The sequence below is a fragment of the Podarcis raffonei genome, chromosome 8 (genome assembly GCF_027172205.1).
Source record: "Podarcis raffonei isolate rPodRaf1 chromosome 8, rPodRaf1.pri, whole genome shotgun sequence".
Lineage (NCBI taxonomy): Eukaryota > Metazoa > Chordata > Lepidosauria > Squamata > Lacertidae > Podarcis > Podarcis raffonei.
The window spans coordinates 9,464,055-9,489,517 of NC_070609.1; the positions used below are offsets into that span (position 1 = coordinate 9,464,055).

General features: G+C 46.7%; 1 protein-coding gene across 1 annotated transcript; it reads left to right on the forward strand.

Annotated features, from left to right (window-relative positions):
• The first annotated feature begins 173 nt into the window (after positions 1-173).
• RELB (RELB proto-oncogene, NF-kB subunit) lies at positions 174-24,204 on the forward strand. The gene is made up of 12 exons (XM_053397808.1): positions 174-445; positions 4,053-4,109; positions 4,524-4,532; positions 8,869-9,398; positions 10,551-10,708; positions 12,846-12,937; positions 13,734-13,865; positions 15,211-15,315; positions 17,151-17,366; positions 19,077-19,145; positions 19,263-19,340; positions 21,388-24,204. Exons 1-12 carry the CDS (start codon positions 280-282, stop codon positions 21,753-21,755), a joined length of 1,980 nt encoding a protein of 659 aa, XP_053253783.1. The 5' UTR covers positions 174-279; the 3' UTR covers positions 21,756-24,204.
• The last annotated feature ends 1,259 nt before the right edge of the window (positions 24,205-25,463 follow it).

The window sequence follows — 25,463 nt, forward strand, 5'->3', positions numbered from 1 at the left end:
GACAGATGTTAAAGTCAAATATGGATCATCAAGCTGAGCTCCGGTCACAGCGCTCTCTTTCTGGCAGTTTGTGTTTCTTGAAACCACATGGCTGATCGGTTTGGCCAGTAACTTTTTTCTTTCTTTCTTTTTTTTTTTTGGAAGAGGGAGCTTCCGGTGCCAAATGACCAAGGAGGGGAAGGGGGCTGTGTGTTCCGGTCACGACAGCCCTCCTTTCTTTTCCTGGAGTTGGAAATCCTTCCTGATTCCCCCCCCCCATCCCTTTCCTCTTCAAAAGAAATGAGCCTGGAAGCCCCGAAACCGAAAGCTGAACCTGGTGCTGGGGGGAAAGATGCTGCAGAAGAAGGAGGATGCAAATTTGCCCCGGGAGAAATCTTCCAACCTGAGCCCTGCCTTGAGGAGTTGGGGCAATTTGGAGAAGGCACACAGCTAAAAGAAGAGCTGGGTAAGGGGCCGCTGAACTCCCTACAGGGTTCGATTTCTTGCTGAAGTTAAGAGAAACTCTGTGATGAAAGAGGGGGAAACAAGCAAACAGAAATTGGGATCTTTCCCACTCTTCCTGGTGCATGTTTAGGTACCACGGATAATTCTGATCTGTGAGTAGAGATTGTTTAGCAACCGTGCAGTATCTCCATACTGAGTTGCCAACTGTTTAAAGGACCAACAGATATTAGTACAGGTGAAGCTTTTCAGAGGATGGAGGGAAACACGTGCACCCTAGGAAGAACTTCCTTTACGGCAGGAATAAGAAACCTGTTGCGCTCTAGAAGTTCTTGGACTCCAAATCCCATCATCCAGGACTATTTGCCATGGTGACTGGGGCTGATGGGAATTGGAGTCCCAGCAGTGTTGGGGGGGGGAAACAGTTTGGTCTCTGGGTTTTTGCAGACCACCAGGCTGCTCTGCAAGACACAGGTGCAAAGAGGGCTGCTTTATTTTCTTATTGGTTTAGCATGCAACTTCATTGCCTGAAAGCCGTTGTTTTTAAGTATTATAAAACAACCTTTAACAATAGCCTTAAAAGCGGGTGAGTGGGGGGTACACAGCAGACGTTTATAAAGTTAGGAGTGGAAAGAGTTGATGGGTTAGAATTATTTTCTTCTTCTCCTATTACTAGGAACTAGTTAGGAAGTAGGCTCAGGACTGCTGTTAGGAAGTTATTCGTCACCCAGCTTATTATCTTGTAGAATTCACCTGTGTGTGGAGGTTGACTTGCTCTTTGAAAAGGCTTAGTTGTCGGAATTCATGGAGGGCAGGTTTTGGAATGCACGCCGGTAAGCCAGGGCAGCTAAATGGAGCCTCCAGCTGCAGGGCCAGTCTACCTTGGAGCAACAGGTGCTAAGGGGAAAGGCTGTTTTTCCTTCATGGCCTGCTTGCTCGTGACCTTTCCAGAGAAGCATCTGCCTGGCCACCTCTGGAAGCGGAACAACTGGGTGTGCATGCAGGCCTGATCCTGCCCGGAGCGAGAAAGAGAAAACGAGTGTAGGAAACCAAGTCTCCACCCCCCACCCCCTTCACCCCCGCTTAGCCTAGCACCTGTTGCCTTACTAAGTACAAGGGAGTGCCTGTTTGCTTTTCCTTTCTCGGTTCTTGGTTGTTGTGTGGTTTTTTTTTTGCTGCGTTTTGGGGTTTTTTTTTCCACGCCTGAGAGTAGATCCTGCCCTTTACCGCTAGGCTGGGGGCTTTCCCCGGTCCATTGAGCATGACTTCATGACAGCCAGCAGCCAATCAGGAAGCAGCAGCCGGCAGAGCAGGGGAATTCCAAGAACCCTCAAAGCTTAAAAAAATAATAAAAATAGACAGACAGACAGAGAGAAAATGGGGCTGGAGGGCTGACCGAGGGGGAATGGAGCTCAGGGCCAGGTTATGAAGAGGCCTGGAGTGAGACGGGAGCCGCTGCGATTGCCTCTCTGGCAGAGGAAAGAGATGCTCTCTTCCCCAGCTCTAGGTATGGGGCAGCTGGAGTGAAACGAGTTCTAGGGGAGAGAGGGCGTGTGTGACTTTCCAGTTACCGGCCCAGGGGTTGGGGGCACTGTGTTATTGTCTAGGCAGCAGACTGGGTCACGGTCTCTCTGCTGTGCCTCTAAATGCCGGAAACCAAAGGTGGCGAGGGGAGAGTTGCTCGGATCCTGCTTATGGGTTCCCCACGGGAGGGGGGAATATTTGGGGTGGGTTTCCCTGCTTTTCCTCTGGCTTTGAACAGCACAGGTCGAAATCCTCCTGCCTGCTCATTTCCACACTGTGATAAGCTTCGCTTGCTGATTTCTGCATTTTAATCCTGCACTTAAAAGGAGCAGGCGTGTTTGGGTTCTCTTGGTCCCTTCTCTAGCCATGTGGCCATCCTGGGGACATCCCTTTTCTGAAAAGGCAGGGGGGTTCTTCCTTCCCCGCCCCCCATTTCACACAAGAGACTCATTAAGTAAAGGGGCAGGGAGGTTTCTTACACAGGCAGGTGAAGGGGCATGAGTGTGTGTTTGAGTTTCTGGATGTGGGCAAGTAAAATCAATTTTATTTGCTTTCTCCAACGTTTTGAAGCAGATGTTTCCTGCTCTGTGAACGGTCATTTGGTTTTAGAAAGTTTGACCCTGTAGTGCCAAGCTGGTGGCTCTGTTTTAAAGACTTTTTGATCATCCCATCTCGCAAATGGGCTCACGTCTGCCTGGTCGCCTGTGGTGAGCAAAAATTGTCTCCAGGTAACCAGACAACAAAATGTTGAGCAAGCTTAGCTGTATGTAGACAGGTAGACTAGTAGGGTTTTTTGTGGTTTTTTTGATGGGCTAGTGGCTTTACAGATTTCTTCAAATCGCTCTGATTTCTTATGAGGTGTTTTAAAGTAGAAAATGCATCTTGATACTAAAGATAAAGGGACCCCTGACCATAAGGTCTAGTCGCGGCCGACTCTGGGGGTTGCGGCACTTATCTCGCTTTATTGGCCGAGGGAGCCAGAGTACAGCTTCTGGGTCATGTGGCCAGCATGACTAAGCCGCTTCTGGCGAACCAGAGAAGCGCACGGAAAAGCCGTTTACCTTCCCGCCAGAGTGGTACCTATTTATCTACTTGCACTTTGACGTGCTTTTGAACTGCTAGGTTGGCAGGAGCAGGGACCGAGCAACGGGAGCTCACCCCGTGGCGGGGATTCGAACCGCCGACCTTCTGATTGGCAAGCCCTAGGCTCTGTAGTTTAACCCACAGCGCCACCCACATGCCCTATCTGCAACTTAAATGTGTAAGACCCTAGCCATTGGTGTTTGGAGATCCCTTGGAGGTGGCAGGCTCTTAGAAACTATACGCTGTATGGCAGTGAAATGGGAAAGTGAACAAAATATGGATGTTTCTGTCTCCACTGTTGTCGTGAGAACAGGATGGCCCATTGGCCTGATTAAGCAGCATTTGCCTGATTTTCTTACGTTTATTATTAAAGCAAAGGGTAGATATTTGGCCCTAGAAGGTGAATAGTGCAGTAGACGATATATCTGTAGCTTGGAAGAATTCTGGGGCAGTAAGAATGCATTAGGTTACAAGGCGATTAATAAACCAATGATGATGACAAGGGTACTTTGTTAACGGTGCTGGGAGTTACAGTTCGGCGAGGGGTGAACTACAGTTCCCATGATTGTTTGGGAGAAAGCAGTGTGCTTTAAATGCATGCTGTGTACATAGCCTTTAGCTTCATAACCTCTTCACCCCTGCAATTCAGGCACTCTTAAAAAGGGAAGGTGGTTTTCCGGCTACTGAATTTGAGGATGGAAGGGAGACTAACCAGGTGAAAAAAAGTCAGACTGGTCTGCTGGTGCACCTTGAACAGCCGCCATGCTGAGTGGCTTGAAGATGCCATTTTGAATTTCCCACGATGCCCTGGGGCGACACTGCATCTGGGGCATTGTGGGTTGTTTTAAATGAGGTCTGCATTTAAACATTGCTGATTGCCCTTGGCCTTCTCTAATAGTGGGCTGCCTCCGTTGGTCTCCCCTGGTTATGAACACTTTCTTGGTGGACAGGGCCTGGAAATTATGGGAGAATGCAGCTTTCCAACACATTGTTTGTCTTTACAGGCTCCTCCCTCCCAGCTTCCAGTTTGTCCATCATGCAGCCCACGGCAGAGACGGCTGGTAAGGACCGCTTGCGTTCGGATCACGTGTATCCCTTTGATCAACTTCTTAGAAACCCGGAGTTTAATTCTTCCTCAGTGATGAAAGAAATAAAAAAGTAAAAGGCTAGGAATTATTGTTACTTTTATTATTTACGTTTATTGTAGGGTCCCAGGATGGGTTACAGTACTTAAAAGTTTTTATGTGCTTTTAGTTTTTTAAAAAAGCTTTTCGAAAGTCTTACATTATTGCTGTTAATTTTTCAATCAATCCCTCTTCCCAGGGGACCCCTAATGACCATTTAATGAAGGCAAGGCTGATGAGTTAGTAAACATGGGCTGGGTTGTGAACCCCTCACTGTTCAATATGTGCAGACAGGCGGAATATGCTGTGATTTGATTTAAAATACTGATCTTTCTTTTTTTTTCTTTTCAGATGAATTAGGTAAGAATTCTGGGGCTTGGGGCAGAGTAGTGAAGCAAACTTCAGGTAAGGAAAAAAATCAATATTAGGATGGTATATTCTTGACATATACAAGGAACATACAGTAAGTGAGAGCTAGTGTGGTGTAGTGGTTAAGAGCAGTAGACTCGTAATCTGGTGAACTGGGTTTGCTTCTCCACTCCTCCACATGCAGCTGCTGGGTGACCTTGGGCTAGTCACACTTCTTTGAAGTCTCTCAGCCCCACTCACCTCACAGAGTGTTTGTTGTGGGGGAGGAAGGGAAAGGAGAATGTTAGCCGCTTTGAGACTCCTTCGGGTAGTGATAAAGCAGGATATCAAATCCAAACTCTTCTTCTTCTTCTGCATGTGGCTTGGTTCACATTTAATGACCAAAGCATGGTTTGTCCTTCAGAGCTTAAGCACATGTCCTTTACTGTACTTCCTAGTTCAGCAAACCGCTATTTGATGTTGCATGCAACTGGGCAAACCACAGTTTGCTTCCAAACTAGAACTGGAAACAGTAGTTTGATTGGTTTTCCTCCCAACGAGGAATGTTATAGTTTGCCGATTCAGATGTAATGGCAAACCATGGTTTGTGTGAACCGGGAAATGATGGAAGGAGAGGAGGAGCAGGAGCACAAAGCCCATTCAAGATGGCAAAATCATGGTTTGACTGTTGCATCTAAACCAAGTTCTCTGTGTATGTGTGGAGGACCAGTTGGTGGTTAAAGTACTGATTCGTACCTGTCCCTTAGTGTCACATAACGCAGTGGCTTTAATCTAAATGTGTGAACTAGATTCTATGCACCAGTACCACATTAAGAGATAGAGATTTGTCAGAGTTCAGCGGCTGCTTCTGTGTGTGGAAGTCAATTAGGCGTTCTTTTTGATCAGTGAGCTTTGGCAGTGTTTCAAGGGATGCTGGTGGGGCATGCGACGCTTTTGTGTTTTCTACTTTGTGCATTGTTCTCCTCCCTTCCAGCTCTTGGCTCTCTTTGGCTATAGTGGAGGTTCGCAAAACAACAACAAACCTCTGGTTACGTGAAACATTCAATAAACACACAAGATGTAACCGGCTGTACGTTTGAATAAATCAAGTATAGAATTCATTGTATTAAATTGTAGATTTCAACAAAAGTAGCTCATAAAGGTCAACGAAAAAACTAGAAGACCCAGTGGATCAATTCATTCTCTAATCAGTTCATGCATAAGGTCCATATATGTGTAAATGTCTATTCCACCTGTCTGTTCATAGAGTCCAAAAATCCACACGAAAGGTTGTTACAGTTCCACAGAATCCTTTCACAGAGTCTAAGACAAGGATTTCCAGAATATTAGCCTTGTTTCGCCGTCCTGGGCTTCATCAGTAGTACAAACCCATATATAATAATGATAATAATAATAATAATAATAATTTTTATTTATACCCCACCCTCCCCAGCCAAGACTGGGCTCAGGGCTGCTAACAACCAATAATAAAAACAAGTTGATTAAAATACAATTTAAAAAACAAGATTAAAATACAACATTAAAACTTTAGGATGCAGCCTCTTCACAGGAGGAGAAAGGAAAAAGAAAGAGGGGGAGGGAATCAAACTGATTCTAAGCCAAAGGCCAGGTGGAACAACTCTGTCTTACAGGCCCTGCAGAAAGAAATCAGATCCCGCAGGGCCCTGGTCTCATGAGACAGAGCGTTCCACCAAGCCGGAGCCAGTGTTGAAAAGGCCCTGCCTCTGGTTGAGGCTAATCTGACTTCCTTAGGGCCTGGGATCTCCAGGCTGTTGCTATTTATGGACCTTAAGGTATATATACAAACTTATCACAGAACAGTGGATCTTATAGCATAGTAGTAGCTGCTGTATAGTGGAGGTTCTGCAGCAGCTAGTATCCCTCGTCCTAGCATCATGTAGGACTGTTCTGTAAAGATGAAAAAGAAGACTAAAACACAAGGAAACAAGTAATGCCAAAACACCATTTCTTTATTTCCGTGGCACTTAAACAAAGCACTGTTTTTAAATCTCCCAAACAGCAGCTACAAATAACAGTAGTGAGTACATAAGAATAGCTTTGCTGGATCCGATCAAAGGCCTTTCTGGTCCAGTGCTCTGTTCTTACGGTGTCCAATCTGATGCCTCTGGGAAGCCACAACTAGGGCAAGAGTGCAACATTGCTTGCCCCATCTGTGATTCCCAGCAAGTGGTATTGCCTCTGATTTCGGAGGTAGCAGATAGCTATCATGACTGGTAGCCATTGATATGCAGATCCATGGAGGTGAAGGCAAAACTTTTTTTACAAAGTTTTTCTTTATACTTTTCAAATCTATACATTTCATAAGTTTTACAATCATTTTAACATTTCAGAGTTTGACTTCCTTCCCCCTCTTTCTGCGGTTCCTTAATTAATATTTTTTAATATCTTCCGCAAATCCAAATTCATTTCATTTGATCATTTAATTATCTACTTTAAATATACAGTGGACCCTTAATTCGTTCTGGGGGTCCTTACGTACCCCAAAAAGTCCGCAACATGAGGCGCCACTTCTGCGCACGTGCATGGCATGGTAGAGCACTTCTGCACATGCGCACGCGGCAAAACCCGGAAGTATACACTTCTGGGTTTGCCGCATTTGCAACCCGGAAGTTAGTTACTAGAAGGTAACGTAACCCAAGGTTCCACTATATACTCTTATGAAACTGCAGGTTATTAGAATAATCCTACCAATGTTTTTATCTGTTTGCAATTCATCTGTGAATATTCAATAAACCATTTCCATTTTTTTTTTAAAAAGTTTGTTATCTTGATTGCTTATTCTTCCGGTAAGTTTTGCCATTTCTTCATATTGCATAAGTTTTTGTATCCATTCTTCCTTCGCTTCTGCATCTTTCCATTTTGGGGTGAGTAGCATTCTTGCTGCTGTAGTCACATACATAAATAAATTTCTATACAATTTAGGTAGTTCTGTCCCTATCATTCCCAAAAGAAAAGCTTCTGGTTTATTTACAAAGGTTATTTTAAACATCCTGTTCAATTAATATAGTATATCATTTCCCACTGTTCAGTGCTAACTCTGCAATCCCCAACACAATAATGAGTGTTTGAACCAATTTCTTAAAAGATTGTGTAGAAATGTCCCACAGGGAAGGTGCCACCACCAAGAGGACCCTGCTTCTCACAAACATGGGACTGTAATGAGAATTATATAATTGCAGAGGGTCATCCCAAAGGAGTCTGTTCCATTATCAAACAGCTCTTACTGTCAGTGAAATCCTGTAGTGATTTCATACTCTTTATTGCAGCTAGGAAAACAGTGATTGAGTTGCCCCCCAAACCTCAGGCTTTTATATACAGTATTTACACAATGAGTCCCGTCTGATTGGCTGATTCTGCTTCTCTCCTGGAGCCTGATTGGTCTTTTCCTGCAGGCCAATCAGTTGTTGCATTCTAGGATCCTACTTGCCTATTGTTCTAGGATGCAAGCTTATTACATAACAGTCAGAAAGTTTTTTCTGATGTTTAGTCGTAATCTCCTTTCTTGTAGCTCGAAGGCATTTGTTATGTCTTGTTCTAGGACCAATCAGACCACTGCATTCTGAATCCTATTGTTCTAGGACCAATCAGACTGCTGCATTTTGGATCCTATTCAACTCAGTACATAACACCCCTCCCCTCTAAGTTCCAGTGCTGCCTGGGAGGTTGCATTCATAGTCCTCAAGGTATGCTGGCTGCCCACGTGTGTGTTGCGGCCTGGGGTGTTCCCTGGTCAGGGCTTTGTGTTCTGGCTCGTGTTCCAAGGATGCTGGCTGCAATGGGGCCGTTTGGTCTGGCGCAACTGGCTCGCTCAGTCGTGGCTCTGGTTCCAGTGTCCTTTCGGCCTCGCGGGTCCTCTCTGTATTTACTGATTTTGCCTCCCCCGCTGGGCCCTCCTGCTCTACGGGCCCCCCTGCCCCACTGTTCCCTTGGAACTCCTCCTCCTCCTAGTTTTCTCCTGAGAATCGTCGCCGTAGCTGGTCGCAGTGGCGGCGCCATCAGCATTGGTTCGAGTCCTACCCTCCAGAGCAGGAGAAAACAAGCTTTCTCCATCTTCCACATGACAGCCTTTGAGATATTTGAAGGTGGCTATCACATCTCCTCTCAGTCTCCTCTTTTCCAGGCCAAACATGCCGCTCTCTTTCAACGAGAAGCCTTGTTGACGATTGCAGCGCTTGTGGTTCCTATGGGAAAGGGGATTTCTTGAGATGCGTAAAGTCCAAGGCCATTCAGAGGTTTAAACGTGAATATCAACGCTTTGAACGGAACCTGGAACTTAACCCCTCCCTGCTCTCATTCTGCCTTCCAGAAATCATTGATGAACTGATTAAGGAAGATGGCTTCGAGGTGGATCCTGTCTCGCTTCCCCCCAGGGTCTCGCTTAACGGGCCAGCCGAGCTGATCCCCAAACGCTCCAACTTAGCATCACCAGCCGGAATGCCGAGACCAGCTGAGCCGATGGGCATGAGCCTGCTGCGGCCCTACGGCTCCACCTTCTCAGCCTCTTGCGCGCTGCGAGACCCGTCTCCTTCCCAGCTCTCTCAGAACCTTAACAACTTGACGCTAAGGCCCCAGCTGGTTCCAAGGGGGACGTCCCTGCCGTTGCTGCCTAGTAGCCGATGCTCTGATGACTCGTGGCCCCCTCTCCCCTCTTCCCTGCGCCCAGGGATGTCCCGAGAGCAGTTGGACGACGTCATCCAGGAGCCACCCAGGCTGGTGATCACGGAGCAGCCCAAGCAGAGGGGCATGCGTTTCCGTTACCAGTGCGAAGGCAGGTCGGCTGGAAGCATCTTGGGTGAATTCAGCACCGAGACCAACAAAACTCTGCCGACCATTGAGGTGAGTGGTGTGTGTTAGGATATTGATGTTCTGTTCCGCCTAAACAGATGTGTGGAGCTGTTGTATGTCTCGTGTCTGTTTACATTCCAGCACAGCTTTCTGGGAACTTCCGTTTGTGTATAGCTTTTGCCTTATGCTTCTTGCTTGGACATGAAGGAGAGCAGACATGTTTTCTTTGTCCTGATCTATGCTGAATAAACTGCTTGAAAATATGCTCTAGGGACGCAGGTGGCGCTGTGGGTTAAACCACAGAGCCTAGGGCTTGCCGATCAGAAAGTCGGCGGTTCAAATCCCCGTGACCAGGTGAGCTCCCGTTGCTCGGTCCCTGCTCCTGCCAACCTAGCAGTTCGAAAGCATGTCAAAGTGCAAGTAGATAAATAGGTACTGCTCCAGCGGGAAGGTAAACGGCGTTTCCGTGCGTTGCTCTGGTTCGCCAGAAGCGGCTTAGTCATGTTGGCCACATGACCCGGAAGCTGTCTGCGAACAAACGCCGGCTTGCTCGACCAATAGAGTGAGATGAGTGCGCAATCCCAGAGTCGGTCACAACTGGACCTAATGGTCAGGGGTCCCTTTACCTTTACCTTTAAGTATGCTTTACATGTGCCTCTGCCTGCCCTTCCGTTGCGAAGAGTTTGTTATCTCTGATGGCTTGCGTTCACAGCTTCTGAAAGGCTTCTGAAGCTCTGAGTCGCAGATTGATGCAGAACCGAGGACCAGAGTTCGACCAGCTGCTGGCCGGTGGGCTGGAGCCAGCTGGGGGCCTGCCAATTGCCCCTGTTCCCTTGGACGCGTCACAACAGTGTGTTTCATCAAAGCCCAGATTGCAGTCAGCCGCTCTTTAAAAGATCGCCTTTGCTGACCGGCTGCTCTGCAGATGTTTTGGACTACAAGTCCCATCGTCCTTAGCTCACAGGACCCAATGGTCATGGACGATGGGAGTTGTAGTCCAACAACATCTGGCGACCCGAGGTTGAGAAAGGCCGTGTTAAGGCCAACAGGTTGGTGAAGGCTGTGTGAAGAACTGCACAGAACCCATGAAAGTCTTGGCCTTTGGGAAGGTGCCGTAGGGGCAGCTCAGCCAATAGCAGTTCGTGGGCTCCTTCGTGGTGGCCCCCAGAAGAAGGCCTCCTCCTTCTCTGTTTGTTTCTCCAGCTGCAGAACTTTGCAGGCATCCCAGAAGCAAAGGTGACAGCATGCTTGGTGTGGAAGGATTGGCCTCACCGGATCCACCCTCACAGCCTGGTGGGGAAAGACTGCAACAATGGTCTCTGCGAAGTGACACTGAAGCCCCGAGCCAACCCCAAGCACAGGTAAGAACGCTTTGCATTGCTTGCATTGCTGCAGCACTGTGTTTGCTGTGGGGTCTGTTAAAGGTGCTGAGAGTTTTTAGGGGAGCCCTGTTCCTTCTCACATAGCTATAGTTCCCGGAGTTCCCTGTGGAGAAGGGTTGATAGTTAAAGCCCTCTGGGAATTGCAGTTCTGTGACGACTGCTGTTGTTTAGTCGTGTCCGACTCTTCGTGACCCCCTGGACCAGAGCACGCCAGGCACTCCTGTCTTCCACTGCCTCCCCCAGTTTGGTCAAACTCATGTTCGTAGCTTCGAGAACACTGTCCAACCATCTTGTCCTCTGTCGTCCCCTTCTCCTTGTGCCCTCCATCTTTCCCAACATCAGGGTCTTTTCCAGGGAGTCTTCTCTTCTCATGAGGTGGCCAAAGTATTGGAGCCTCAGCTTCAGGATCTGTCCTTCAAGTGAGCACTCAGGGCTGATTTCCTTCAGAATGGAGAGGTTTGATCTTCTTGCAGTCCATGGGACTCTCAAGCGTCTCCTCCAGCACCATAATTCAAAACTGTGATGACTATCAGCACCCTAAACAAAACACGGCTCCCAGTATTCTTTTGGGGAAAGCCGTGGCTATTTAATGTGGTATGATACTGCTTTAAGTGTATTGTGCCAATAGGGCCTAACTTAAGCAGGGGATATTGTATTAGGATTATGGAATTGTAGATTTGGTCCATGCCCCTGCAATGAAGGAATCTCAACTAAAGCATCCATGACAGAGCCGACCTCTGCTTAAAAACTTCCAGGAAGGAGAGTTCACGAAGGGAGTCTGTTGCCCTTTCAAATAGCTCTTACCTTTAGAAAGTTCTTCCCAATATTCAGTTGGAATCTCCTTTCTTGTAACTTGAAGCCATTGGTTCAGGTCCTAGCTTCCAGAGGAGGAGAAAACAAGTTTGCTGCTTCTTCTGTGTGCCAACCCTTGGAATATTTGAAGTTGGTTCTCATATCTCCTCTCAGTTTCCTCTTTTCCAGGCTAAACATACCTAACTCCCTCAACCATTCCTCATAAGGCTTGGTTTCCATCTTGGTTGCCTTCCTTTGCACATCTTCCAGTTTGTATCCTTCTTAAATTGTGGTGCCCAGAACTGGACACAGGACTGCAGGTGTGGTTTGACCAAGGCAGACTAGAGCGGGACTATTGCTTCCCTTGATCTGGACTCTATAATTTGTTGATGCAGCCTAGAATAGCATTAATATTTTTTGCTGCTGCACCACACTGTATTGTGTGTGTGCGTGCACAATCTGACTTATTTTAGGGGGATAAATTAATTTAAGATAACCATATTTAGAGATGACGGTGATGAGGGATTGAGGATTGGAATTACCGTTTTGTGATATTACAAATATTACACATTACGGCAGTGGATAAAGCTGTATTATAACTTTTGAATAAGTGTGTTTTTAAAATAATAATAATAATAATAATAATAATAATAAATGAGATGATCTGGGAGTAATAGAAGGGGAATCCAACTGATTTCAAGCAGGATCTGTTGGGAAAAGAATTGGGCAGCAAATGAATTGAAGAGGAACTGCAATGGAGTGATCTGGGACAGGGTACAAAGAGTGCCAGTTGAATGAATGGCTTCTTTGAGTTATTTGGATGAGAAATAACTTGGTTTGCTTTCTGTGATATTTGCAGTCAAAATCTGCAGCTGCGCATACAAAACAGCACATGTAAATTTTGTGCAAATGTATGCCTATTGGCCTGTGCTCGAAATCTTCTAAAGTTCCTAATAATAATAATAATAATAATAATAATAAAATTTCTTTATACCCCGCCCTCTCCAGCCAGAGCTGGGCTCAGGGTGGCTAACACTAGTAAAATTACTGTAAAAACAGAATAGAAAAAAACCCAATTTAAAATATAGGTTAAAATGCAATTTAAAGTGCAATTTAAAATTTAAAATCCTAGTGAGTATGCTCTTGATCCCCACTGTCTCCGGTCAGGACTGAAAAAGATCAAAACACTGAGAATTGCTGACAACATTGATCTAGATGGAGAAATGGACCAATGTGGTTTAACGCAGCTTGGAAGCAAAACGCCTCCTTTGTTGGCAGCCTTCCGGTTTCCTGAACCCCAAACTCTCCTCTGATCGCTTTGCAGTTTTAACAACCTTGGGATCCAGTGCGTGAAGAAGAAGGACATAGAGGAATCCATAGAGAAAAAGCTGCAACTTGGGATCGATCCTTTCAAAGGTATTGAGAGGCCGGGTTGGTCATAGTAGCTCCTGCAGGACTAGAACCAAAATCTGGCGGCCAGAGGCCTTTGTGAGTTGGGCAGACTATCAAGGCAATACTGGGGAGCATGTGGTCCTCCTGATGCTGGTGGAATGCGCACCCTCCAACACCTTGAAGCCAAAATCCAGGACACCACCTTCCTGTTGTTTTTTATCGCAAGAGCATGGCGGCCATTTTGGTTGCTGTGACCTGCTGCGCTGCAGATGTTTTAGACTACAACTCCCATCACCCTTAGCTCACAGGACTAGATGGCCATGGGTAATTGAGAGCCAAAGGACTGGCGAAAAAGAAATGTTTTCGCCTGGTACTTAGGGTTGCCAAAGTGAAAATCAGGACAAAGTTCTTGAGCTTTTTGTTTTTTAGCTTCAAAAAAATCTCCCAAGAAACAAAACATTTTTGGGCTTTTCTTTGATTTTTAAAGCAGTTTTTAAATAAAAAAATAACAACCTTGCCATATGTCTGGGTTTTCCCGGGCATTTTGCCAATTCAGCAAAAAATCTGCTTGGATGCCATTTCGCTGCCCAATTCCCAGACGTATCACAGAAAGCCCGGACGTATGGCAGCCCTACTGGTGCCTAAAGGTATGTAATGGTGGCGCCAGGCGAGCCTTTCTGAGGAGAGCTTTCTGCAAATGGGGAGCCACCACTGAAAAGCCCCTGTTTCTGCTCATATATACAACAAATGTGTTTATTCTGTGCTTGGTTTGCTCTTTCTGTTTCTCACTTTCTCTCTCTCTCCTTCTGTCTCTGTATAGCTGGCTCATTAAAAAATCACCAGGAGGTTGACATGAACGTGGTCAGGATTTGTTTTCAAGTCTCATACCAAGATTGCACAGGGAAGACGCGGCACCTCAGCCCTGTTCTTTCAGAACCCATCTTTGACAAGAGTAAGCAATGGGGAGTATTGGAAGGTGGTGAAGTGGGCAAGTGGTTATTTCTAGCCGTGGCTACAAAAGAAAATAACAAGGGCAAGTAAACAAACACCGGGGGGGGGGAGCAGAGACATGGTGTTAGGAATCCAGCCAATCCAGTGCTTTTTCTAGGATTGAGACCCTACAAAACCCAGAAAATGGGTTGTAATTAGTGGATAGGAGGGAATGACACACTGCACATGATCAAAAGCGTTATATTCTGATCTGGGGAGAAGCCTTGGGGTACGGCAACTGGTTGCTTCAGGACCATGGAGAGCTCCTGTGAGAAACCTGCTCCAGTAAGGGTTGGAAGTCAACAACAGCCTCCACCTTGACTGGGCTCAGAGTCAATACTCTGGACACTTTGCCTGTACTCCATTGGTTTCCTGTGCCATTGGACCATTGAAGTAAAGTAGAAGGCGGTTTCTTGGGCTTGGGGTGGGGGGAAGGTGCCTGTGAGCTTTCTGTCTCCAGGTATATAGGCCCTGATGCTGTAGGATGGTTCAGCAGCTGCCTGCCTGCCTGCCTTCCAGCCTCAGGTTCAGGAATCCTCTGATCATCAGCCTCAGGACCAAGAACCCAGTACAGCTCCTTTTTTTAATATATATATAAAATTTTTATTAAGGTTTTTACATTACAAAATAGAAAAAGAAAAAATACAAAATACAAAATAAAAATAATTAAAAACAATCAATCTTTTCATCACATTATTTTTCATTAACTTATTTCCCGGACCTCCTCTTACCTCCCTTTTTTGTATTCCAGTTCAATTTATTAACTTAGCAGTTTCTTTCCCTCTTTATTCTACCCAGATCTTTAATCTTAAGTTATTATAACATTAGATTTTTACTTATAAAAAACCGTTTTTTTCATGTTCTTTTATACCATTACAGCTAGAAACCACTTAATTTCAATCCAACATCATTCTAACATTCATTAATTTTACAGTATTTCTGTAAATAGTCTTTAAATTTCTTCCAGTCTTCTTCCACCAACTCTTCTCCCTGATCTCGAACCCAGTACAGCTCCTTAACCCACGACACTTCAGCTTTCAAATCAGTGTCCTGGTCAGAGTTGGACTCTACAGGCCCTGTGAATTTGCTTTTCCAAGGAGTAAGCCCTGACATCGGAATGGGTTTTGTATCTTACCTTTGGATGATTGCCCTTTAAGGGAATGTTCCTTCCATGCACCCCTTGCTATGTGTACGATCCAGGCTTTCTCTGGAGAAGGTCCTTGCAGACACAAGGAATAGAAAAGAAAACACATGTGGCTATGGGAAGCAGGGTCAAATTCTAACACTGTGGGTTTGGGTACATGCAGAATCCACAAACACGTCGGAGCTGAAAATCTACCGGATGAATAAGGAGTATGGCAGCTGTACGGGCGGAGAGGAGCTCTATTTGCTGTGTGATAAAGTCCAGAAAGGTAAGTGAAAAGAACCCCCAGGGATCTTTCGCGGGTCTCGTTCCCCAACACATCAGGCTTGCTGAGCTGGTTTGATTGGGTGCCTGTTTTGCTGCTGTTCTGAACCACAGGCCTGTGAAAGTGGTTTGAGGCAGGAATCCCAAAGAGGGGTTTCAGAAATGCCAGAATGGCTCGTTCTAGTGCTTTATTAAAGAAAGGTGTAAACTTACAACACAGAGTGCAGTGTCTCACTGCCTTTACAGATTCAGGACGGATACTGCAACAGTGAGAGGTTGTCATGACTTGTCCACCCCCAAGCAAATGTATATACCGTATTTTTCGCTCTATAGGACGCATCAGACGATAAGACGCACCTAGTTTGCTGGGGAGGAAACAAGAAGAAAAAAAAATCTGAATCCCAGAAGCCAGAACAGCAAGAGGGATCTGGCTTCTGGGACAGCCTCTTGCTGTTCTGGCTTCTGGGATAGCCGCTGAAGCCTCTCCTGGGCAGCGGGATGAAGGCTCCCCCTGCCCGGAAGAGGCTGCCCTCTGTACCTTCCCCCATCTCCCGCAAGAACCGTGCGCTTTTTAAAGGGAGCGCGGTTCTTGGGGGCTTTTCTGGAAGGTGGGGGAAGGGACAGAGCCGTGCACTCTGTCCCTTCCCCCCCACTTCCCGCAAGAGCCGCGCGAAGCCTCTGCAGGGCAGCGGGGAGCCTTTGTCCTGCTGCCCCACGGAGGCTTTGCGGGGGCTATCCAAAAGCCAGAATAGCTAGAGAGAGCACTGCGCAGCGCTCCCTCTAGCTGGTCTAGCTTTGCGCGAAGCCTCCGCAGGGCAGCGGGATGAAGGCACCCCACTGCCCTGTGGACGCTTTGCGCAGCTAAGCCCGAAGCTAGAACAGCAAGACGGAGTGCTGCGCAGCACTCCCTCTCCCTGTTCTGGCTTAGCTGCGCAGCCTGCATTCGCTCCATAAGACGCACACACATTTCCCCTTACATTGAAGGAGGGAAAAAGTGTGTCCTATAGAGCGAAAAATATGGTACATCCTTTATGCACTAACTAGCATACGTCAGTTTACCCAGAACCTCCTAGAACACCTGGCCGGTGAGGCCATAGGTGGCAGTTAGCCAAAGCTTCTCATGGTTTACAGATAAGCATAGCATCAAGGCAGCCAACTACCACACATCAAAGCAAGTGAATATAAACATATACGAGCTCATTCTTGCAACAACTGCCAATTATTCTGGGGTTATCTTGACTACCAAAGATGGTGCTTAAAGGCCTTCCGGAACATTCCAGCTTTGGTTCAACACAACCGTGAGGAAAACAGAGAAGTGTGATGGATTCAGCTTCCATTCTTAAGAGGAGGCAGAGCTCATCTTCTTTCTTTGGCAATCCCTCGTAGCCGAGTAAGATTGCCTTCCGTGAACACAATCTTAACAGTGAGTCCGTAAGTGACTGTGGAGGTCGATTCTGGATCTGCACATCCTTCCAATGGGGACATAGGTTTCTGGGCGGGAGTTGATCACGGTGAGGGTTTGCCAAGCGTGCCTTCCTCTTAGCACATTTCTCCTTTTCGTCCTGAGTTCGGCATCTTCAAAGCCCATGACGCCTTCGTTAAAGGCTGTTCTCTAATTGGAGCGCTCGCAGGCCAGTGTTTCCTAATTGTCAGTGTTTATACTACATTTTTTTTATATATTTGCTTTGAGAGAGTCTTTAAACCTCTTTTGTTGACCACCAGCATTATGCTTCCCATTTTAAAGTTTGGAATAGAGTAGTTTCTTGGGCAGACAATAATCAGACTTCCCGGAGGGGAAGACCTTATCTAAAAGGACCTCCTTGCCTGTCGTCCTTGCAGAAGACATCTCCATCATCTTTCGAAGGGACAAGTGGGAGGGGAAAGCTGACTTTTCACAAGCCGATGTTCACCGGCAGATTGCCATTGTCTTCAAGACGCCACCGTACCAGCACCTTGACATTGTGGAGCCAGTGGAGGTGGAGGTATACCTCCGCCGTTTGACGGACAGCGTCTCCAGCGACCCCTTCAACTTCACCTACCTGCCAAAGGACAACGGTATAAAGGGAGCATAAGAAATTGCCTGGTACCAGGTCAGGCGGTTCATCCATCTAGCTTAACACTGGCTGGCAGGGTCTTGGACAAAGTGCGCCTTCCCTTTCACTTTATACCTTTTCCTTTTAACCAGAGATACCAGAGATTGAGGGGACGCAGGTGGCACTGTGGGTTAAACCACAGAGCCTAGGACTTGCCGATCAGAAGGTCGGCAGTTCGAATCCCCGCGATGGGGTGAGCTCCCGTTGCTCGGTCCCTGCTCCTGCCAACCTAGCAGTTCAAAAGCATGTCAAAGTACAAGTAGATAAATGGGTACCACTCTGGCAGGAAGGTAAACGGCGTTTCCGTGCACTGCTCTGGTTCGCCAGAAGCAGCTTAGTCCTGCTGGCCACATGACCCGGAAGCTGTACGCCGGCTCCCTCGGCCAATAAAGTGAGATGAGTGCCGCAACCCCAGAGTCGGCCACGACTGGACCTAATGGTCAGGGGTCCCTTTACCTTTTTACCAGAGATTGAACATGGGAACGTCTTCGTGCAAGGCATGTGCTCTGTCACTGAGCTATGGCACTCTCTCATTCCTTACTGCAGGAATGGGGAGGTTGTGGCTCTCTGAAAGTTTCTGGACTCCAACTCCCATCAGCCCCAGCCAGGCCGACTGATGGGCAGGGGTGATTGTAACTGCAGTCCAACAACATCAGCAGGACCACTGGTTCCCTAGCACTGCATGAATGCAAGAACCAGATTAATGCTCCCTGGGGTCTGGGGCCCTTAAAGCAGATCCCTTTATTCAGCTGCTAAAATCTTCTGCAGTTCAAACAAATGTTGTTTTGTCCCCGTCTTCCATATGCAGTGGGAAATTTGGAACAGCTTCCAGTTTGAAGCGCTCATTATCTCATGGGTCTCTGCGAATTCTGCAGAATGATGAATTCAGCTTTCATTGTGGCTTTTGCAAGTTTCTAGTCCTCAAGGTTGTGAAAGAAACTCAGTGCCTAGTGGGCGAAACACCTAGCGAAATCTCAAAAAGCTGGAGTGGGTGGCTTGTTATCCATAGGAAAAACAAGAGGGTGCTGGCAACTAATGTAAGTGAAAGTAAAATGCGAAAAAAGGACACGGGTGGCGCTGTGGGTTAAACCACAGAGTCTAGGACTTGCCAATCAGAAGGTCGGCGGTTTGAATCCCTGTGACGGGGTGAGCTCCCGTTGCTCTCATAGCTGTCAACTTTCAGATTTGAAAATAAAGGATCAGCAGCCTCGAAAATAAGGGATCAGCAGCCTCACCTGTCCCGGGGACAGTCTACGGGATATCTAACAAGCCAGGAACGCAGCAGGAAGCAGCGCGAAACGGCGCTGGAATAAGGGAATTTCCCGCAAAAAAAGGGAAGGTTGACAGCTATATGTTGCTCGGTCCCTGCTTTTGCCAACCTAGCAGTTCGAAAGCACATCAAAGTGCAAGTAGATAAATAGGTACAGCTCCAGTGGGAAGGTAAACGGCATTTCCGTGGGCAGCTCTGGTTCGCCAGAAGCAGCTTAGTCATGCTGGCCACATGACCCAGACGCTGTACGCCGGCTCCCTCGGCCAATAAAGCGAGATGAGCGCTGCAACCCCAGAGTCGGCCACGACTGGACCTAATGGTCAGGGGTCCCTTTACCTAAAATGCGAAAAATAAAATGAAAATGTACTTCCTTGCCAAACCTTTGGATCAATCTTTCTGCAGACACTTACCGGGTCAACAAAAAAAGGAAGCAAGGCATGCCCGATGTCCTAGAGGAGCTCTCTGGCCCAGGTTTGTATACTTGGCGGCAACTGGGTTTGCTGCCCAAGGGCTCACGGATATGTTTTGCAGAATCCGCACACCGTGGACGGTTGCGTCCAAGTTCCCTTTTGCCTTTTGTTTCACCAGACCCTCACGGGATCGAAGCCAAAAGGAAGAGAAAGAAGCCAGGCTACATGGACCATTTCAACTTGACTCCGTCCGCAGGTCAGTCCGGCCAGGCTAGGCCGAAGCCTGCCTCTGTTTGGAGCCTACTGAGTTCTAAACAGAATATTATGCAGTAGTACAGAAAATTATCAAAGAGGGCACAGCGCTGGTACCACCAACCCCTCTCCCCAAACACAGACCAGAGGCTTTCCATAATGTTTTGGGGTCCCAGTTTGTGGGCAAAGCCACTGTAGTGGTGAGCTGGTGTAAAAATGAAGCAAAATCTAGGCCTCTGACAGCCCTCCTTCCACTGTCAGAAGTAGCGTGCTTCTGAATACCAGTTGCTGCAAATGGCAGTAGGGGATCCAGAAGATCTCTTCTTATTTCCGATAGCTATTGTTACCTTGGGGAAAAGTCACTTGAGTTGGCTATTCTGGAATCTCCGTCCCTGCAAAGTGCTTTAAAAACTGAGCTAAACCAAGGAGCGGGTTTGTTGGCAGAGTAGCTAAATTGCAGCTAGGAAGCCAAATCATGCGCAATACTCTTTCCTTGAAATTAAAACAGCGTCCACTTGTTAAAATACACTGCTTTTACTTGCAGAGCATATAGCTGAAGAAGAATATATGCAAAATATTCACATTCTCATGCTTATCCAAGCATGGGTTTAGTTTTTCTTAGGTGAAGATTGCAGCTTCTTCCTTAAACAGTCAAACCGTGTTTCTTTCTTCCTTTTCCAGTGTTTGCTCTCAAGCTAAGCCATGCAGTTCTTTCTAAGAGGCTTCCATTTTCTCCTTCCAGCAGACTTCTCCTTACTGCTTCTTTGGGAGAACATCAACTTCTGTACTTCTTTCTGTCACATACATTCGCACATTAGCAAGCATCTCCCCTTTATTGCATTTAGAGAAGAGTTATCTTGTAGCCTTATGAGGCTTTGCCCTCGGCTGGGAAAAAGTATTGCACCCGGGAGAGGGAGTGGGAGTCAAACAGACACTCAAGGAATAGTTTCGGAGAAAAAGCTTTATTTCTACCATCCATGAACTGGTAGAAGGAGCAAGTGTGATAGATTCAAAAACAAGCACGAGTTCACAGTCGTTTGCACAGAGCATATATTCCCCTTCCAGTTCCCTCCCCTTTCTCCTCCTTTTCTGGAGTCCTGCCCCATGTTGAGTGAGTTTCCTGAGCATGAACAGAAAGCTCCTGTCTTGGGACTCTTTTGGACTCTTCCCAGGAAAGGGGATGAGAAGCCAAGGGGGTCGAGGAGCCTTGCGGTTCAGCGTGTTCAAGATGTTGCAACTAGAGTGAGATAAGACTCAGTTCTCAGGCTTGAGTATTCTTGACAATGACAGAGCCTATTCATTAGCTTTTTGAAGCCTTCTCTTACTGATAAAAGAATAACATTTTGCCTATGCCACAGCATCTTGTGAGAAAACAGAGGAAAACTTTAGCTGTGGATTTTTAGAGGAGAGAAAAGGAATTTTGGACAGTTTGAGGCCTGGTTGGGGGGGGGGTGACTTCAGGCCTAGGTGGGGTCACTTGTCCTCACCTCCTTCAATCTAACACGGGTCTCTCCTTCAGTGTTCATGGAGATGCAGCCATAACACTTCAAGTCTCTCACGCACAAAATAAGGCGGAGAATGTAATAAGATGCCTCTCACGTGACACGAGAGTTACTGGGGAACATTCCAGAATTAAGTACACAGTGATGCATTTAAGCATTCCCCAATTTCAGTAAATTGAATCGCTGTACTTAACAGGGTTTGCTAAGCAGGAAGATTCTATGCCATGGGTAAGCAAACTAAGACCCGGTGCCCAGATCTGGCCCAATCGCCTTCTAAATCCAGCCTGCAGATGGTCTGGGAATCAGTGTGTTTTTACATGAGTAGAATGTGTGCTTTTATTTAAAATGCACCTCTGGGTTATTTGTGGGGCAAAGGAATTCGTTCATTTTTTCTCTCTTCAAAATATAGTCCAGCCCCCCACAAGGTCTGAGGGACCCCCTTCTGAAAAAGTTTGCTGACCCCTGATTCTCTGCCATGTTTTGTGGAGGGGGTCTGTGACTGTTCTCAAATGCCCTCGTGTAGCGTTGATTTCCTTGTTCTCGTTGCAGATGGCTCCTTGACCGGTTCGGAAGACAGGAATAGCCTGAGCAACTTGGAGCGTATCACCGTGCCGGACCTGTTTGAGGACTACAACCTGGGCCAAGACTTCTCTTCCTACAACGGCCCTACCTTGAGTGATATCCTGCTGCCAGCTGCTATGGACTTCCCAGATTCCGCAGAACAAGAGTTCCTGCTGGATGCTTATTCCATCCACTCTGGCATCTCGGCCCCCTTCCCGTTCCCTGTGGATTGTGACCCAGAGGGCACGGCCAGTTTGGTGGGGAGCAGCATGTTCCCCAGCCAGTACAAGGAGGCCGAAGCGCGACTGGAGATGGAGACCAAGCTCAAGTCAACAGACAGCGCTGCAACCTTGTGAAGGAGCGTGGGCCCACCGTGGCCTGGGAGGGAAGGGGCCTCGCTCCCCATTTTGAATCTTACCGGTAGCAGAGAGATCCCTGGGCAAAGCAAACGGGGATGTTTTCCTTACTGGCAAATTGAAGAGGGGAAAATTACATTGATCTCAATCAGGGATCCTCGATAGGCGTCCCTTAGGGAGAGAAGACATGGCGTGAATGGAAGGAAGGAAGATTGCACTAATAACTGAATTGCAGGGGAGGGAAGTGCCCTCAGTGTTAGTCCCCTGCTTTGGCTTCCTAGTTTCTCTTCCTCAGTTTTCCCCATCTGTAAAATCGGGTCAACAACACTGACTTGTTCTGCTAGGGCAAAAATGCCCGACTAGCAAATGTAGTCTTGTTAGTTTCGTGGGTGTACCCCTAAGGCCTTTTCCTCCGCTTGAAGATTTATGCCGATCTGTCGTGGAACATTTTGTACTTCGGATTCTTTTTGCAAAGTCCACGCACACTGCAATAGCTAATGGGTGGCCTTGTGTTTTGAAGTAGCTCAGGTGCTGATCTAACATAGATACCTAGTGGTATATTCCAGAAGGACATGTCTTTCAATACATTTATGAAGTCATAAGACTTAGCTGTTGGTCCACCTGGTGTTGCCCTAACAGTGACACTCCTGGTTTTTCTCTTTAGCTGCTGCAGATACCTATCTAGAGGTGCCAAGGATTGAATGTGTGACTGCTCACATGCGGTGAATGTACTTTTTCTCTAATGCGGACTTATAACCTCTCCCTCTCATCTTCTCTGTGCGAAGCCTCTTGGGGCTGAAAGCTTGCACCACTTTTAAACAGTGCACTTGAGGCTGTCTGATGCGGCTAGGTCCAGAGAAAACAGACAGCATTACAAACCAGGATATTGTCCGGTCGGAGGCTGTGCTTCTCTTCCCCCTATATAGGCTACAACATGTCACTAGCATGGAAGTGCTATGTGGTACATCAAAATATTTTTTAAATGTCCATGCCACTAGGCAGGGGTATTGTTGAGCTGAGGAGGAAATTTGCTCACAGTAAAAAAATTGGTGAGCACCTAACATTGTTGTGCATTTCAGAATGTTTCTTGTAACTGCAGATCCTCGTACCCCTGCCTACTGGCCAGCCAGAATCTTGCTGAGCTCTTTCATGGTTGCTAAAGGTTTCTTAAGGCATTGCCCAGGCACTTGTCAAGCCTATCTGTCCAGCCTTAGGGCCTAGACATTTAGGGTGCTTCCAAAAAAGGACTTAATGCTTTGAATGGGTCACCGAGATATCGCAAACAGGTCGTTGGCAACCATTTTTGTTTTTCTGTTTAACTTCTTTGGGTTTTCCCTGCAAAGGGGAAATCCAGATTTAATGGAGGGGAGGGGAGAAAAAGGCTGGCGTTGTGATGACAGAAAAACAACAAAGCATGTGTTAAGGAGCGAGTATTATAGGCCTTGACTTGACTCTAGCGTCCTGAGTGTAAATTTTTGACATTCGGAACCAGAAAGCCACGGTGTGTTGTTCCTAACGGGTTGCATTGTAACTAAATCCTAGTCAGAGTAGACCCACTGGAAAATAATGGGCCTAAGTTAGTCAAGTGTATTAATTTAAATGGGTCTTCTCCAGTGCTATTTTTCTAGAAAAAGAAGGGCTGGAACTCACCAATGGGCGCCTCCCTCATTCTCTTAGAATGGTAATGGCGCCCTCCTGAGAGGTGCCAGATCTGAGTTCTGGTGAGTTCTGACTGAAAAAAACCCCTGGTCTTCTCTGAGTGCAACTGACCTTGAATACAACCCAAGGTGACCTTGATCTTGACATTGCAGGTCCTTAGCTGCTACCAGCAAAAGGGGTGTGACCTTTCTAAAAAAGCTCACCCTTGGAAACAGAATAGATCCCTAGAAAGAGGACAGCACCATAGATAGCTTCCCCTTGCCTTTTTCTCCTTTTTGGCAATGAAACTGTTCCTAGGCACCATTCTGAATTTAGAAGACATTGCCACCTCCTCAGTACTGGCAAATGGTTTTTGTCGCATTCTCCCATCTTCAGGTTTCTTCCTGCTTCTGTAACTTTAAAACCAAATGTTGCCTAAGGTTAAAGGTTGAAGTAGCTGAAAGGATTTTGATGTTGTTATAATAAGATAAAAACACAACCACTTGATTTCCAACCCCATGGTCACATAATCACTCTTTAAAAAAGCATTTCAAGGCGTGTAAAGAAAATAAATCTTCAAAAGCTGTCACAGAATCTGTAACCAGGCAGGGAGAATAATTTATACGTCTTGGGATGGTGGTAATGTTGGATGGGTCCTTTTGAACAAAGTACTGTACCTTCTCTGGGCTTACCTTTCAAATGTATGCATTATTATCGGCTTAATTTTAGCCCTATAACCTGTTTTCTGTGCCAAGGCTGAGCCCTGGAAAGATGTGAAGTATTAATAAAACAGGCACTGCTTCCGATTGTGTACGGGGCTTGTTTCCTTGTCAGTTGCTAACTTACAACAACGCTGGATGCTTGCAGACTTGCCCTTTTCGGGTCGGATTCAGTTCCATATCAGCAAGTTTGGGTTGTGCAGTTAAAGCTGAGGTGGAGTTCTTGCACAGCAAGCCTACTTCCTCAGGGGACTGGATTTTTTGCCATAAGGAATGTGAGGGGGAAACACAAGTTGACAGCGTAGGATAACGCTTGCTTTGACACAACTGTTTTCTAGCCTCCCCAGAGACAAACCCAGGTGAGTATTCAATAAGCAGGTCATCTGGAAAAGCTGTTCCACACTTTTTGGCAGTTAGGGAGCAGAGATTGTGAGTCAAAGGAGGTGTCTTCCAAGGGCAAGTTTATTTCAGCCCTGGCACTTTTGAAGGACAGGTCAACCCCACCCCTTGGGCCTAGAATTATCCTTTTTTAAAAATTTATACTGTATTCCGATAATTGTGTCTCGCCTTTCTTCAATTATGGAGCTCAAGGTGGAATTTCCAGGTACTGTATCTTGTTTATTTAATGTATTTATATCCCGCCTGTCTCCCAAGTTGGGCTTCAAGGTGGTTTTTACAAACATTTAAAAACATCAGTTATAAAATACAGAATAATAAAAACAAAACTGGTTAAAAACAATAATGGCAATGCAGATCCGAAACCAGCAATTTAAATATAATTTGCCCCAACAGGAGCCTAGTGACCAGCATTGTCTGCTCCTTATTTTCCACATGCCTGTCTGAGCAGGTAGGTCTTGGCCTCCAACATAGTTGGAGCCAACCTAACCCCTCTTGGGAATGAGGGCCACCAACTTGGATGGTTTCAAAACAAGATTAGACAAATCCGTAGAGAAGGCTATCCATGGCTACTAGCCGGGGTGGGCTGTGCTGTACCTCCACTGTTGGAGGCAGCAATATTTTTAAATCCCAGTTGCTGGAAACCACAGAAGGGGGAGAGTGCTCTTGCCCTCGGATCCTGCTGCTTGAGGATTTTCCCACAGACACCCTGGTGTCCATTGTGGGAGCAGGATGCCCTTGGCTCAGTTAGAATCATAGAATCATAGAGTTGGAAGAGACCACAAGGGCCATCGAGTCCAACCCCCTGGCAAGCAGGAAACACCATCAGAGCACTCCTGACATATGGTTGTCAAGCCTCTGCTTAAAGACCTCCAAAGAAGGAGACTCCACCACACTCCTTGGCAGCAAATTCCACTGTCAAACAGCTCTTACTGTCAGGAAGTTCTTCCTAATG

What these genes read in the sequence shown, in the direction of transcription:
- RELB (XM_053397808.1), top strand. Translation starts at nt 280, where the DNA reads ATGAGCCTGGAAGCCCCGAAACCGAAAGCTGAACCTGGTGCTGGGGGG. An exon ending in AAACTCTGCCGACCATTGAG is followed by an intron (nt 9,399 to 10,550) that starts GTGAGTGGTGTG and finishes TTGTTTCTCCAG; the next exon opens with CTGCAGAACTTTGCAGGCAT. An exon ending in AGAACCCATCTTTGACAAGA is followed by an intron (nt 13,866 to 15,210) that starts GTAAGCAATGGG and finishes GGGTACATGCAG; the next exon opens with AATCCACAAACACGTCGGAG.